This window comes from Pithys albifrons, chromosome 7, assembly GCF_047495875.1.
Source record: "Pithys albifrons albifrons isolate INPA30051 chromosome 7, PitAlb_v1, whole genome shotgun sequence".
Taxonomy (NCBI): domain Eukaryota; kingdom Metazoa; phylum Chordata; class Aves; order Passeriformes; family Thamnophilidae; genus Pithys; species Pithys albifrons.
The window spans coordinates 23,459,979-23,477,796 of record NC_092464.1 but is presented as its reverse complement, the minus strand read 5'-3'; the positions used below and the strand labels follow the sequence as shown (position 1 = coordinate 23,477,796).

The 17,818-nt window shown below is 37.0% G+C and overlaps 1 protein-coding gene across 6 annotated transcripts in view; it reads right to left on the bottom strand.

The window, feature by feature from the left end:
• Positions 1-17,818, bottom strand: part of CDK14 (cyclin dependent kinase 14) — a 298,720-nt gene that overhangs the window by 211,854 nt on the left and 69,048 nt on the right. For all 6 annotated transcript variants that reach the window (XM_071560658.1, XM_071560659.1, XM_071560660.1 and 3 more), the window contains 2 exons: positions 15,047-15,292; positions 3,804-3,898 (listed from right to left, as the gene is read on the bottom strand). In XM_071560658.1, the coding sequence (XP_071416759.1) occupies positions 3,804-3,898; positions 15,047-15,292 (341 nt within the window). The remainder of the gene's footprint in view (positions 1-3,803; positions 3,899-15,046; positions 15,293-17,818) is intronic.

The window sequence follows — 17,818 nt, the reverse complement described above, 5'->3', positions numbered from 1 at the left end:
CCTTAAGTGCAATATGCAGAGTTCCCAGTGTGGGAACCAAGGCCTCCACGCTGCTTTGTAAGGGGCTTTGGTTGGCAGCAGCCCCCTTATGCTGTCATCAGCTTCATCTCCAGAATCACAACTTACATCAACATTTATGTGCCACCAAGCCAGATCCACCAGTGTATGCTCAGGTAAATTTATAATCCAGCTCAAGAGGGAAGAAGGTCAAGGGCAGCAGAAAGACATACATGTCAATACAAACAGCACTTCTTCAGCTTGACCACACAATGAAATGATACATGAATTCAAAAAGCAACTCTTGTTTTACACCTACTGTATGGCAAATGTCTCAGGTGTTAGTCAAATAAACAGTCAATGGAACTTGCATCACTTTTTACAGTGTTATCAGTGCACTTCTCCAAAATTTTACATTTAAAAAAACCACTTCCAAGTCATCTGAATTTCATGCAGTATGAAGCCTCCTGGGATATTATACAACAAAGTAAAATATGAGAATCTAACCTGAATGAAAGTAGAAATGAATATGCCAAGATAAGTTTCATTACGTATGTCTGATGTGAAACTCATGAAATCAAATGTATTTGCCTATTGATGCAACTGTCAGCCAGAAAAAAAAAATGACTGCTTGGCTGTTCTTATTAACAAAAAAGCCCAGCCTAAGAGAATCCTGTTTCACTTTCCTCAATAACACAGTCCTGTTCACTCTGCTGTTTCTTCACCCCAGGGATTTTTTTTTATCTGACTAGAAAAAGAGAAATCCATCATCCCACAAGAGGAATTAGCCCACTTCATTTCACTTTCCTGTGATACCACCACAAATGCTCATAGAGACAGAAAAGCAATGGATTTGATAGGAAGACAAGGGGTTGGTACCACTGATTCTGCTCCAAGCTGTAAAAGGCCAGGATTTTCCTGAAAACAAGTTACTGCATCTATTACTTTAAATTTTAGGAAAGAATGGCTGATTCTGTGTCTTTGAAGGCAGGTATGTATCTTTTAGACTTTCAAAATAGTATACCAAGATCAAGAACGTTTTATTCCATCATTATGATGAGCAGAGGAAATAATTTTAAAAGCTGAAATATATCTCAGGAAATGCATAGAAAAAACAAACCCCACTACTTGCCACATGTAGCTGGTGACAAATACGGAGCACAATTCTGAGTACAAAGCATCATTCAAAACAGCTCAATCTGATCTTAAATTTTCCATGTTCAATTACTGTTAAAGACACATCTTGGACACATTTTAGCAAAATGAGATAGCCAAGTTGGGAACTAAGGATTCTCAAACATTTTGACCAAAATCCACTTGTGTGCAAATATTACCAGGTCCAGCTTTTTCGTCATATGCAGACACATCTGCATTCTACAGTGTGCCATAAGAGCTTAATCCTTCAGCAGTCAAACTGGGCATATACCAAAATAAACAAGCCTCTTTTGAGCTATTTTTTTAAAATTCTCTTTGATGCATATCACAGTCTCACCCTATATACCCACATCAGGGGCTAGAAAAAAAACTCTGTATCTATTGCTGTATCATTATAAGATAAAGCTAGAAACAGGCAGAGTCAATCTGGCTCAAAAGGAGCAGCCAAGTTTGGTTCTCAACCATAGAATCATTGAATTGTTTAGGCTAGAAAAGACCGCTATGATCATTGAGTCTAACCATTAACACAGCACTGCCAAGCACACCGCTAAAACATTGTCCTGAAGTGCCACATATACACCTTTTAAATATGATGCTGGCCCACGCACTGGCCCAACCCCTGTCCATCTATGTTCCCCAAGAGTACATGACAGCAGTAATGTTCATTCTTCTTTAGGGATATCACCTAAGCCAGAGATTCCTCAGTTTCTCACAGTGGCAAAAGAGGTAACAGGGCTACATTACCTCAAAAACAACTCCTTTTGAAATAGTAGATAGCAACTGTAGTGGTTCCCAAGTTCTTAAGTACAGCATCTTCCTGCTGTGAAGTAATTCAACTGTTTCTCTAGTTCAAGAAACAAAAGTCTGGACTGGAGGTGCTGAATCTGGATAGTGGTGAGTAATATGGAAATCATTCAATTCTCAATAGGGAAGAATTCAAACAGGTGAAGGAATAGTACTATAACATTAGAAATACTCTCTGCATATGAATTCTCATCCACATTCTAAGTACACATACTTTTTTCAAAATATATTTTAAAGACCTTGCAGAAGGTGCTACAAAGCAGCAGGATAAAGTTATATGTTGTAACTCTCACTACTTATCTAGAGTTTGCTATTTATAACGGAGAACGCACTACACCCAGTTATTTCCATTTATTATTCAACTACCATTAAAATCATTGAAGTAATTCTTACAGATCTGCAGGCAGCTCTACTAAAATGGTATTTCTCACAAATCTATGTTTTCTAACATGTTCATGAATCACCACTGAATGTAATAGCTTCAGGGAAGCACTTTGCTTAGTTTTTAACTTTCAGGCTGTTCCACTGACTGATGGGACATCTAGAGAGCCTGCTGCCTGAGTTCAATCTTCCTGAAAGCCAAAGCACATGGGATAACTATCACCAGACTCTCACTGTGATTTTACTGAAAGGGTTTAGCCATAAGGCACAAACTGAAATCTACACTGTTTTCTCATATTACATAGACTCCAATAAAAAGTTTATACGTGTATAATGTCTGGAACTTACAGAGATGCCTAATGAATCATTAACAACAAAAAGTACTCGCATTTTCTTGAAGAAAGCTGCCAGAGAAAGACAATACTACCTGTAGTGGCATGGCAGAAGTGTAAATATTTCTACATTTAGAACATGTTTTTACTCCTATCAACAGTCATTATGCTCATCAGTATCAAAGCTATGATATGAGGGAACTCATCATTCTGATTTCTTGCAAATATTCAGTGAAAAAAAGATAATTTTCTGTACCTAATCAAGTTAATGACCCTGAAAAATGTTAGCATATATTTCCTTTTTTCTGTCCCATGAATGTCATGGTATTTTCTCTGCTGGAATGGTAAAGCTCATCTATCATTGACTAACCAAAGTTTTTAAATAAAGATATCACATATACCAACCCCCTCTTTCAGAACTGGTATATTATTATTGGAAATCTGATTATTGAAACTTGATTAAATATGTGAAATTGCACAAGACACACTGCTTTACAAAAGATAACTCTCAGTGAAAGCACTGACTCAAGGAGTATAATTTAAGTCGGTTTACCGAATTATTTTATGCAATATAGAAGTACTTAGGGCATTTGGGGATAAAAAAGATGCAACAAGTAACACAGAGCAGCTAAAAAAATATTTGACCTGTATACAGTAGATTATTTTGAGGTGGAGTGGTTGTAACAATTGTAAATAAACTCCTGTAAACAAATTAAATCCACAGTAGTCCAAAATTCAATTAATTCCCTTCATGTTATTTTATTCAAGCTTTTTTAATAATGATAAACAAAACGTAAACCACTTATCGCATATATTCAGCACTGTTCTCAAAGCATCAAAAAAACTTTTGTTTTTACCCCTAAAAATTTATTTGATCTGAATATAGAAAAATAATACAACATTAAAGTACAAACAAACACCAGATTAAAAGGGATCTCATCTTGTTCTGATTTGAAGTTAGTATGTTGCCTGCACAAAATGGTCTCAGCCTCTTTCACTCGAGCACATGGCAGTCAGTAGCACTTTGATTCATAGGGATCTATGTACATGTTCAGCATATCAGTGGATACTTTCTGCTTATCTTCATTTACACATGTTAAATGAAAGAACAAAAACAAAAACAACACCACTTACTTGCTTTTTCCTTTGTATACCGTAGCATAGGACCCTTCCCCTAGTTTTTCCAGTTTTTCATATGAGTCTGCTTTTCCAAACTTAGGGCTTGTAGGCTAAACAAAACAAAAAAGATTACCTTTCAGCATGTATTGCACCCGTAACATTAACTCCTTTGATTCAGCCTTTAGAGACCAAATATCATCATTAAAACTCATAGACCTGCATGTTCTCATCAGCGAACAACCAAACAAAAATTAACCGAAGAGCTAATGAAACATTATAATTGATCACTCAAAGAAAACATCATATTCAACACCCCAGATGGTGGTTGCTGATATAAACCACGCATTTACATTACTGGAAGTATCAAAAGGATTTTGTTCTTAATCAAAGAGATGTTTCTGTTTTATTTTTCATATATATCACTTCATAGAGGGGAAAAATATCACTAACAACTAAACTATCTTATTTATGTTTAGAGATCTAAACAGCATCCTTAATCTGTCCTATAAAATCAGGCTAAAAGAGCTGTTTAATTTTTTTATCTTTTTTACTTTTTATTTTAGACTAAATCCCATCCAAAGACATTGCTCTAAGTAGTCAAGGTCCCAGTACATCAACAGAAAAACGTCTTTAATGATAGTATCTTGATTTCGATTACAGTCTTCAGCTTGTGTGTATAATCACACCATATTTCAATGTATATGCAACATAGTTAAATAAAGTCCTGTATTCTTAGTATCTGCAGCCTAAGTGAGGGGTCTAAAACTAAATGATTCTTCTTCAAAGGGCCAGATAGCTCAGCTGGCATTTTCCACGGACTGGTTCTTGCCCACTTTTACACAGTCCTAACAGACAATGCTTCAAAACCAGAAATTCACCTGACATGAGAACTTTTCAGTGAAATTCTTGGAAAATGTTTAACTTTTTTTAAGTGCATCTCATTTGCCCAATTTTCCCCATTTTCCAGTTTTCTGGAAGGTAGGGGCTTTTTATTTGCCCCCCAAGACCAGATGGACCCTGCAAAAAACTCATCTGTAGCTGCTCTCAGCATTACTCACATATATTTTAGACTGCAATGCTCAGATCTTCTATACCTAAATCAACCAAAAATCATAGAGCAGAAATTTTGGAGGGTTAGCACTAATACTCAAATCACATACAGAGACGGATTGGATGGTACTCTGGTTAAACACTATAAAGAAAAGCAAACAAGCAAACCCAGCATGTTCAGGGTTGAATTCAACTGAGACACTCTAAGCCACGTGAAGCTGCACACACAGTACACTCACATGTAGGATTCTATGCCTCATTTAAAAAAAAAGCATTCATGTTTCAGTTTTTTAAAAGGAAACAAATATTACAGTCCAGGATACAGCTGTGTGTAAATTCCTGTTAAACCATGGTTGAAAGTTTTAAATCAACTGAGCCTAAAAATTGCTTCTATTTAAACAGACAAAGGCATCCCAGGTAAGCTGACTTGGTACCTCATACCTGTCCAGCACATCCAATTAACAATTAGCCAGAAATGCAAGCATTTTCTTTACTCAACTACCCTTCATTTGTCCTATGCAAAAACTCTGGCACTTTGCCATACATACACGTTTTTTGGGGATTAACATTCCAGCTTTCTGTTGAATGGTACAAGGACATACATGTGTATGCTTGCAAAATTGAGCCCTTTCGTCTCTATCCGATACAAAGAACAACCTATTATTTTGCTATCCAATTCTTAAGTATTAATAAACCTATGAAAATTTGTTATATGGGAATTCTCAGATTTTTTCCTGCTACCCTATTTCGAACGCTTTATTACAGATAAGGTAATAATATTCTTGGTTTCCAATCTGTGTTTAAAAAAGCATCTTGCCTGGTTAAAAAACAACTTTGGTGGGTTTTTTTAATTACCATTTTAATATAGATGTTACTAATAGAGGTGACTACAATATTTATTCAAGTAGCCTCATTTAAGTATCCAATTATGGACTACTGCAACACTAAAAAAGCTTCAGAAACAGAATGATTAGGTGTTTAAATGGCCTGCATGTAACGAAGAAGGACAGCAAAGTATTTCCTAAATTGCAGGCTGCAATGAACACACAGTGAGGAGCTTTGTTTAGAGTGTAAATGCTGCCCTAGTTAGCAGTGAATAGCTCACTGTTGGCTTCCTCATAGCAAGACAGAAAAAGGACAGGGTTTATACATGTGTTTCACATCCATTCTTATTTTCACACTGAGATTTACTTTTATTCTGTACTGCTGGAAACCATAATATAAAGGTCACAACAACTTGTAATGCCTTAAGATCTTGATAGGAAACAGGATGCCTTTAATCCATTACCACACAGTGTATCATCAGCAATAACTATTCCTACAACCTCAAGCTTCTTTCTCCGTACCCAGCTGTCAGAAGCCCAGATTTAAGGTCACGCCTTTTGACTCATTCTCCTCCTGGAAGTTGCTGCATCCTCACCAAGAACGGCAAAACTCTAAATGCTGGCATTGGCTGGACCAGGAGAAGAGCTCATTCCTCATTATTGAAGAAAGGTTCTTGCTGTTGGGGGCAACCCCACACAGTGCCCCAGGGCTCAGCTCTGCAGCAGCAAGGCTGACCCAACACCCTCCCCAAACAGCCCCCCAACACTTGTCCAGTGCCTGCTCCCTTTGGGTAAGAGCAGACCAGAAACAATCCAAAACCCAACACATAGCCACCTCCTGCCAGTGTGCAGTAAAACCACCCAGCTGATATCCTACTCTTCCCAGGTTACAGCACCTCCACAGAGAAGTTCAGCTCTACTCCAACTGCATCACTAGACTGGATTGCCCATGTTCGCACACTATGAAATCTCCTTCCATTAAAATGGACATTATTTTTCCTTGCATTTGTAATCTTAACAGGCTTACAATTTTGAAGGTATCTGGTGTAGAAAAGCATTTCAGAGAATTTCATCAAAAAAGTTTAAATAAATTCTCAGTCAAAAAAATACTCATTTGCATGATACTTCTTAATGAAACACAAAAATACTCAGAAAATGAAATTATTTTAAAAAATAATTAATAGTTTTACCATTTCTCCAATATTTTCTCAATTTTTTTAAAAAAATGAAGTCTCATACATTAATTCAAACTTCCAATAAAAAATTGCTTATAAAGGGAAAAAGTGCAGACACTTCTTGCATATCCTTTTATTTTTGGATTATAAAGGAGGTGAAGACTGAGTAAGATAATGCAAAAACAAAATTTTCCAAAACTCAAGTTTGAAGCTTAAAGAGTTCTAAATAAAGGGTTAAGGAAGGAATCAAAATACTCGGAAGTTCCACATGACTCTGAAATTACAATCCCTCATTCATAAGGGTATTTTTTCAGCTCCATGGACATGAATTTCATTATTCACATTTCTCCACATTAGTTTATCCTTTTCAACCATTTCTGTTAAAAAAATACACCTTGCCAGAGTGAGGTTGGGGGCTTTTTTAGTAAATGTAAATATTAAAATCAAATACAGAAAATTCATTTTTAAGTACAATTTCTTCTTCTAAAGTATTTTATTCCTTTTGATAAAATATGTGGGAACACATATGCACAGAGATTTCTGTTTGTTGAAACACAAGAGTCCCATGCTCTGCCTGGGATGTGGTTGACTGAAATACACAGAGTGAGTGAGACACATCAAGAGCACATCAGACGTACAGTGCTCGCATCAGCCATCGACAGATCACACAAGCAGCACACTCACAAGTTTTCCTATAGTTCACACAGCTGGTGCAGCCCTCCAGTTTGACCCAAACAATATTTCTCAATGGAAAAGAGTACTAATTTTAGCTGAACACATGTATTTTGGTAAAAATTTTTCACAGGTACATTTTGAAGATCTGACCTTGTAATACTTCTGTCACTGTTAATTGTCCATTCCTCTTACTCCTTTTTACTGCTTTTTAACACTCTGAAACACCAACAGTGAATCTTAGACCCATTTACGTTTGAAAAGACCTGAAAAATCAAGTTCAACTTTAACCATAACACTGCCAAGACCACTACAAACCATGTCGCCAAGCACCACATCTACTCATCTTTTAAATACCTCCAGGGAGAGTGACACATTTTTCTGAGCAGACTGTTCCTATGATTGACAACCCTTTCCATGAAGAAATTTTTCCTAATATCCAATCTGAATGTCCCTGGCATAACTTGAGGTCATTTCCTCTCATCCTATCTCTTGTTACTAATGAGAAGAGACTTACTCCCACCTCACTGCAACCACCTTTTGGGTAGTTGGTAGTGAAAAAGGTCACCTCTGAGCCTCCTTCAGGCTAAACAACTCAAGTTGTCTCAACTGCTCCTCATGAGACTCTCTAGACCCTTCCACTGTTCTGTTGCCCTTTTCTGGACATGCTTCAGCACCTCTATGTCTTTCTTGGAGTGAGGGGCCCAAAACTGAACAAACTATTCAAGGTGAAGTCTCACCAGTGCTGAGTACAGGACTATCTGGTCCTGCTGGCCACACCTGGGCACACTGCTGGCTCATGTTCAGACAGCTGTCAAACAAAATTTGTCATGACATAGCATGACTGTGATAAAAGGACAATCTCGGCCATGTCTGAAAATTGGTTATTTACAAGATCTGTAAATTTTTGGTTAATTAAAGCCTTCAAATCAAGTCTTTAAAATTCTTATCACAGTTTGTTGGACTTAAGCCTAAGGGAGATCTCCTTCCTGTGGCCCCATAGATTTCTGTATACTGAACATCAGTGAGACTACCTAGACAAAAAGAAGGATGTGTTGCTCCATGCTAGAACTTTGCATTTGTTACAAAAAAAGAACTTACAAAGCTAAGGAAAAAAACCCTCACATAGGTCCATATGTGACCAAGACTGAACTATACAATATGCAAAAAGGCAGTAAACAACTGGTCAGCAGAAAATTGGTACCACTGGAAAACTAACTACAAAGTGAATTTTCATGCTACTGAGAAATTTTCCAAAGAACTCTAGTGAGAAAGCTAGATAAGTTACTAAGACAGAAGTGAGTAAAGGTCCTCATGCCTCTGAAGAACATAGTCCCAAGTCACTGTGAAAGTCAGCACAGATTGTGGCAGATCATGTTATCCCCAAGAGGATTGTCAACTGGAGCGTAGAATACTGCACGTCTTTCCCTTCAGGAAACCCACTGGCAATTTTACTTGTTTGCCATTATGTTTCACTTTCCTTGAAAATAGTTTTCACTAGGTAGCTTTCTTATTATAAGTCTACATTTTCCCAGTGGAAGACTAGTCTAAGAGCACCACTAAGCACAGGGAGTGAGCATTTTTAGCAGCATGGCTTACAGTAACCAAGATTAGATATTTTTTCCCCTCTGGTTAAGGAAATGAAGAATATAGTAACAAGGATAGAAAGAGTATGCCAGAATGTTGAGTACAGAAATAGTAGAGGCTAGTACTTCAAACTGACATGAGAGTATTAAAAATAACAGAGATGAAAAGAAATTAGTAGAAACTGTCTTTTCTGACCACGTTATTTCCAATGGCCATTTCATTGATACAGACTGTAGAAAGGATAACAGGCAGACTTAATCTAAGATCTTGCAGTATGAATCCTTGCACTATACTGTGACATGAATACCTCTCTTTATCAGAAATTTTCAAAATCTATGTAGTAAGGAAACCTTTAATGGAAAATTACACTGAGAATCACCTGTCTATTCCTATCTAAGCTGTGTGGGTTATGTTTCCATGCATTTTTCATAACTGCAAAACAGCTTGTGAATGTCACACTTAACTGTCACATTCATGATTCTAAGTTTTCAATAGACCCTTATTTCTTTTTAAAACTGCAGGATATTAAACTTCAATATAAAACTATCATTAAGGGAAAAATATTATGTTCACAGCGCCTCTGTGAATTACTGAAAATTAAAACTGAGTATCTGTTTTGTTTTATTCCTCAAAAGAAATTAATTCATTGCTAGAATAACTTGAACATAAAAGGCAGGCCAAGAGGCTTAATTGAGATTAAATCACAGGAAAGAAAAAATAATAATTATTTTTTGTCTTTTTATATTTTGTGTCCTTTGACACACTGGTAAATCTTCTTTCACAAAACCATATGCAATTTTCACACTGATTTCAGGTTGTATCCAATCTATAATAATAGGTCAGTTTGATCACACCTTGGACTGTTTTCTAGGGCAATATTCAGGGGATAGAAAGATGTTCAAGAACAGAAACTCTGCCTTAATCTCATCTCTCCCGCTATCTGGCCCCATTCTGTTGCTTGCATCTTCCTAACCTTTAACATACAGACATAAATTAAGACCAACCTGAGCAGGAGTAACCATACAGCTCTCTGTGAAAGGGCTGGATGCAGTTTTTAAAGCTGGTCACTTATTCTCCAGGCTATTAGAGCACAGGAGCTGGCTCAACTGCCACATTTTATCTGCCTTCTCATCTAGAGACTATCCCTCAGGTTAACAATTATTAACACTTCCTTTGTGTCAGTAAAGAAAAATCCACACTCTACACTGAATTCTGAAATTATCTTACCTCAATAAAGCATATCAACCAGAAAGGATGAAGTTACCCTAGTAATTAACAGGTTCCTAAAACTGGAGAAGGTTACATGTACCTGAAGAGGATGACAGGCAAGAATGGCACAGAACGTCTTCAGGTAGACAGAAATGATGCTTAACTTTTGGATAAAATTCTGACATTAGTGTCTGGTTTAGATTTCTTTCACGAGTGATTTACAACATGCTAATAGGGTCAGTAAGATATTAACAGGATTTATGCATTTTTGCTTGTCCTTTTTGGAGGAAAATTGCATGTATCAGGACTAAAAATATATACAAGTTACAGAAACAGTAGAGAGACTGCTCTCCCAAAAAGAGCACAGAGTCAATGCAGTAAAGCATTACTTATCCAATAATTTTTATTTGAATGGGTTTTTTACATTTACGTGAGTTAGCAGAAGGTTAGTGTTTTGCTTCATTTAATTTTTAAAAAGTAACTGGAAGGTAGGACATATATCTTAGCATGACATTTGAATTCATTGCCAGTGAGCTTAAGCCACTCAAAGAGAACAAACTGATGAGTTATCGCTACACATCTAAATCTTATGCAGATGGCTAGCTTATAAAACTTGCAATATTCTATTTACATACTGTATAAAAGTACCATTCTAGTGTATAAAATATGTACTCTGAACACAATAATACTCCACCTTGCACTGGAGAGAAATAAATAAGGTCATGTGCCTAAAGAGCATGGATCTCAAATAAAACTTTCAGATAAATACAGTCAAACCATCTTTCAAAACCAGTGTGATTTGGGAAAGAGTGCTATGTACTTGTTTTTCAGTTATGCTTTTACATTTTGTCCAGTTTATTTTGTAGTTTTACCTTTTCTTCAGTCAAGGAGAAAAGAAAAGCAAGTTTCCTCCTTTTGTAGGCAAAAAACTCAGAAAGAGGTTTTTAGTAAGACAGATATAGATAGACAGAAGTACACTCAAGTATAGCTACATGTATATAAAATATATATATGTTTATACACACACAAATACTGTGTGGGGATGGATCAGAGAAAAGGAGCCAAATTCCCTTCTAACAATGGCTGACAAGTGATACATAGGTAGGCAAAAACCTTCTTCACTACCTCCAAATTATCCACTATTCTGATGTGATAAAGGAGTATGTCTGTTCTGCTGGAAAATTCATCCCATAATAACATCCAATTTCAATCAGCTTAAGCAGTGCTAATTTCTATCTGAACACTACTGCACTAATTAACAACGCAAGATTTCTACCAGGTTGTAACGAGCTGTGACATTATCTGCAGGAAATAACTTCATGTTCAAAAGCAAGAGATTTCTTTTCCAAGAGGCAATCTGTGAGCAGAAACACAGAGTTCCAGCTTCCCCAAACTTCTGTGTGTGTTTCATCCTTCTCATCACAAGGTGCAGATCATTTTAAAGTTGTGGAAAACACAAAATAGGAAACATGCCACCTGTGGAGTATTTGGTGATCTCCACCAAACACTGAAGCTGATACCTGCCAGAGAGGTGATAAAACCTCTGAACTTAATCACAGCAGAAGCTAACACCCCAGGGCCTTATAAAGAATGTCTTTCAGGTCACACCTTGAGAAATGTTATTTCTGAGACAAGTAAAGGACTTTTACCTAAACAGAAGCAGTGATATGGAGACTGCAAGCCTGAGACATGTACCTTCCATAAGACATCACTTCCCTACCTAACGGCTCTAAAGAACTTTAAAGGATGAAAGGGGAGAGACTAAGCAGAAGTCTAACTCAGTTCCTCTACTAATCAAGCATAAAAAGAGCAAAATGAAGGTAGTGATGCCAAAGGGGTTTTTGTTCTGATTTTCACATTTTGTAGATTTTAGGAACACAGTAGTTGTAGATTTTTAGAGGGTTAATATTTCTAATAGTTTAAGTTTAATGCCTTTCTATCACTACCCCTGTCCCAGAACAGGGAGCTCAAATTCCTTTAGTTAATTATTCTTGTTTAGACTCCTTTCCAAGGTAGAGCTGAAGGATATCAGAAGGCCTACAGAATGAAACATAAACATAAGTCAGAATGACCCAAAAGCCAGAACAGGATGAACTCCAAGAGATCTTTGTGTGCCCGAGGAAGAGGAGCTGATGAAGACAGAGGGTCTTGACGACCCCAGACCCAATTCCAGGGGTTGGTCCAGGGGTGGGACCGGGGCTGGATTGAGAAATGTGTAAGGTAATGATTGGAGGGATCTTATTATAAAAGCCATAGAAACAAGAACTGGGGTACATGCATGTCATCCTGTATTCCTGTGGGCTGTAGGCCCTGTGTTATTAAAGGACTTTTACTTTTTATCTTACCCTACACTAACGTGGCTCGAAGTCCTGTTTTTGGGGGGAAGGGTCATTCACGGCATCAGTAGGATACATTCATCAGAGTATCTTAAAATAAAGCTTAGAGAAAGCAGAGCCAAAACAGAACACACTCTACAACTGCAGCCAGTATGGCCCAGAGGGCATAGCATGCTCAAGAACATTTACAGAAACTGAAATGCCCATTCAGACTGGTCTAAGCTATACAAGAGAAGAACTTGCAGAGAATGCACTCCGTAAGGAAGGATATGTAGCAGTCTTCTGACATGGAAGAAAAAGAAGTAATGACCAGAAGAGGAAGTAGCAAGGGCCTCTGCTAGACAACACTGTGGCTGGGAAAAAAAAATAAACCTTTTGTCAATTCAAGTACAATTCAAAACCACAGAATGTTAAACTTCTGCAACTAACCCACAGATATCACTCAATCAAACATACATCAGAATATCTACTGCCTGAGGCAATGTATTCAGGCTCTGGGAGAATGAAGCAAATTGCTCATATCTCTGCCTTGGATGGCTGAACTCAGGTCTGCTGAGTAGGACCAGGTGTAACCTAATCAGCAGAGGGCTAACCTGTGATCAGCAGAGGGTTAACATCACCTTCTTCTGTGAACTTCTGCTCCTTCTTCTTCATTGGCATGAACACTCTCATTATTGCACAAGTTACTCCTTGACAGGTACTCTTTGGATCACTCCTTGTGAGGAAGCGTCAAACATTACTAGCAATGTCTCCAAGCAGAAGGAAGAATTGAGTTCACAGAACAGAGCTTTAAAAATCAGGGAGAATTACAGGAAGCTGAGAAATTAAGAAATTCCTATGTGACTCCCATATCCAGTAAGTCTGTGTGAGTCAGCATAGACAAAGATTAGCAAAAGCTTTTGTTTAGCTAGGGCTCTAACCAGCACCATGCCAGTAGAGCAAGCACTAATATCATTTACATAAGAAAATACTAGGATCATAGGAGATTGTATGGACACAGTGGATTACCAGTCTCTTGGAAAAGAACTAAAGATGCTAAAAACACAGTTTCAGAAACATCTGCTTCAAAATTCTGCGGGCAAAGCAACCAAAGCCCATCAGTTTTAACAGAAAAAGAAATTCAGAAAGGATTAACAGAAATCACTAACAGTTTTCAAGAGGAACAGCAGAGATGGGGGGTGAGTTAATAAAAAAAAAAAAAAACAGAAGACTTTAAAGAATAATTTAAATTGACAGTTGTTGTGCTAAACAATAACCAGGCATCACAAAAAAGTAAACATAGTGCAAACCACTTCATCCATCCTTAATGACTCTAAAAGTTCTATGGTAAGAACTCCTTGTGTGAACTCAGGTGGAATACACTAGAGGTATCTTTGGCAGAAACTATACAATGCCAGGCAATGATGAAGAAGCAAATTTGTTTTTGCTACAGATGGTTACATTTTAAAATGTAACCTTTTCTAAAAAGGACAGGCCCCTCGAGGCATGACATCTTACCCGCTAAATTCACATGGGTTAAACAGAGCTCATCTACAGAAAATGAACCTCTGTCATTTCTCGTTAGAACTCTGGCAGAATTCAGTCAAACTTCTGTGGGGACGACAGAAGATGTCCAGAAGATAGAGCAAAACAAAGAAAAGAAAAAAGAAGAGGCAATCAGCCTTTTAAATCATTTCACACCAAATAGGATTTGAAGTGTTCCATCCGTTCTTCTTAGATCTGTAGTCTTCAGCTCAAAGGTCACATTATTATGGATTTTTCTTGCCAAAGTATAACAGAAATAGTTTTTCAATAATTTTGAAGGTCTTTTGGGGGAAATCTGTCCTGGGTATTATTCATGAAAGATATGACATTTTATTTATCTAGTTTCTTTCAAAATAACTTGAGAATAAAACAATTATGATGTGTTGCCAAACCCTTTTCAGTTGTTTTTCTCTCTCCTCTCTGTCTCAGAGTTTCTGACATGTTAAAAAAATGTTATTTTTACTACTTGATTTTAAAAAGAGAAGTTTAAAATGTAAAAAAAATCTGTCAAATCTGATCTGTTTCTCTAAAACTCAAAAACGCAATTCATGTGGTTTCCTAAACTTCATGGGAAAGAAGTCCTCTTCACAAATAAGCAATCCTCTGCAAAATATACAGCATAAACATCATAGCAGCTGTAATTTACCCTACCAGGATAAGGAGAGGAAAACACTTAGAAATCTCATAAGACATCCTAACAAATATCTGACAGGATAACATCTTCTTTTTCAAGTTCTATTTTCTGATTCTGTTATACAAATATATACAGAAAACATCTTTAATAGTAGCCATGAACTTTTTGGGGTTTTTGCAAATAATGAGTTCCTTCTTAACCACGAAAACATTTGGTACATGCAGAGGTATCAGGACTGTGCACTTACAGAACTGGGGCTGGAGTGCCGCCTGACTTTGGGTGATTCCTTCCCTGCAGATGAGGTTTTGAAGTTAATGCAAGCGTTGTTCTCTGAATGAACCCTCTTCACTTGATTAGTTGGTTTCTCAAATGGATCAAAACTACTCTGTGTCCTCTGAACCCGAACTTTTTTATCCTCAGGAATTGTATCCAGAGGTTTGATCACTGAATCCATTCCCTGGCAGTTCCGTGTAGACATCTTTGTGACACATATCTGAAAGGAAAAAACAGCATTTGTTGACTGTAACAGGTTTAAGGCCCAAATCATTCCATGCACCAACCATCAAAAAAGGTACTGAACTTCTTAAGCATTCATTTTCTATTTCTACATTAAAATTGCAAACAACACATACATTTTACACAGGGGACACACACCACAGTCATAACTATAAAAATCCTATCTTTGTTCAATGCACTAAAAGATCCTGGAAAAGAAAGGTAAAAGAGGAACCTGTGTAAAATTCATCCATTTGTGTTTTCTTGTACAATGTGCTCTTGGCAACAACACCACTTCACTTCTCTCTCCAATCTAGCCACAGATATCCACAAGCAGTATTGATTTCCATTTGTTTAAAATTGGATGAGACTAAACTAAAATAAATGATGGTAGTTTGTGTGTGCGCTTCGGTGCTGGCTTGCCAAAGATTCAATACCAGTATATTATTGTATTTTTAAATAATGCTTATACAGTGTTATTATTATTATCACCATATGTCTCAGAAAATCAAATCAGTAAATCAATTCCCAGGCACTGTAACGTGAGACTGCAGCTTAATGGTACACTAAAGCACGGAAGTTTAGATTTTTGTTACTGCGAATTATGACTCTGCCAAGCCCTAAAGACTGCCACTTGCTGCTTGAGCTATCAAAATACACTATGGCTAGTTCAAAAGAACTAAAGGAGCAGAACAGCAGGTTTAGATACTCCAGTCATGTACACTTCTGGTTTTAATTTTCATAGAGTCCAATATATATGACATTTTTTAAAATCACGCGGTGAGGAGTTGTATTTGAGGCCTCAGATTCTGTTTTCACCCATAAGGGACCAGTGTTACTTGGAAAGAAAATAAATAGTTTTAACTTTCAGACTACAGGGAAAAGTTATGAAGTGTGATGAAAGCAGACACAAAAGGTTCCTTAAATCACAAGCAAATCAAAGTAATTGAAAGTGCACTTTTTCTATTATATTTGCACATATTTTTGCACGTATTTAAGGACAGTGTTAATCTGCTGTAAGCTGTACATATTCCATACATATTTGAAGAAGCGTCATATTCCACTCCAGCACCTATAATCTAGAGCATTTTTGAAAACTTGCTGTCATAAAACAGTTAACACAAAAAGCCCAAACTACAATTAAATCTTCCCCCATAATCCAAAGTGTCTCCAATACAAACTTCTCCAATCAGTTATTCTTGGCCATCACAGCAGTAGAATTTTGTGCCTTGAAATCCAACTTACTTTAATTTTTTATAGAAATACTGGGTGACTATGCCTTGTGGGGGATTTTTGTTTTGGTTTAGTTTTGAAGATCAACTATAGCAGTAGATCAAAGATTTCCGTATTAAAAATTTTAAGTATGTTTCCTGCACAGTGCCATCTGGCTAAGTGATCATGCACCAGGTCAATTCCAATGAAGGATATCACTACTATGCAATACAAGGGTTCACATTTCTTCTCATTAAAGTGACTACTCCAAGACTAAAACTTCACCAAGTTATAATTGAGCAAAGAACAGCTCCCCCTTCATTCTGAATGATAATTCCTTCTCAGGCCAAAATTAAGACAATTATGTAATTTTTGACTATTATTTCAGAGAGAAGTGATATATTACTTCAGAGAGAAAGGATGAAGAACCGCTATACAAAGAATTTTTAATTAGCCTTCTTTTAAAACTAATTGGCTTCTTTTCCCTAGTACAACTTACATGCACAGACATGCATCCACATCCTTTTCCACTGTCCTCTCTAGATCCATGTTCTTGCAGTGCTTGCTACCAACAAAGATGTTTTTGCATAATGTAAATTGAAATTACTATAAATATAGCAGCATTTCTATGTTGCTTAATCGACATGGATGCAAATAAATCAGCAAGTATTTCTCAGCCTAGGATATCCTATGATGTAGAAAGTAGGAGATATGGAGAAAAAGTTCAAAACCTGTACTTGTCATCCCTTCAAGTTAACAAGGCCACCTGTAGGAGGTTAAAATTTTTGAAGTACACAGCTATAAACATACTATAGATAATAATGTCATGAATGCTGCTTCTAGTTTCTTTTTCCACTGGAAAATATCCGTGTCTAGCTCTAATGTGAGCCATGTAAGCATTGCATTCAAAACCAAAGAAAAAGAAAGGACATCTGTTACTATTGATTGTCTACTGGAAACAGTATTACTTTGGAATTAGATATTGAAGGGAGACAACCTTCAGGTCACTTGATCGAATTTGAAGTAGAATAAAAATCCCCACTATCATTGTATAATAGTCAACTTCCAACTTGTAAATGACCAAAACCAAGATGTACACCAATCACTTCCGTGGAGAAGTCTAACACCTCAGTGGATGCACAGGCAGTTACCTGTGGAAAAGACTAAGCATCACAGAGAAATGCAAAAGCAGGAGCTGTTCACCATGCTCTTCTGCCTGTTCTGCAACTGCAGCACTTCTCCTGCCTGAGTTAGCAAAGAGTTTCATTCATCACTTCTCTCTCACCAATATCAATAGTTCTTCAGCAGAAAT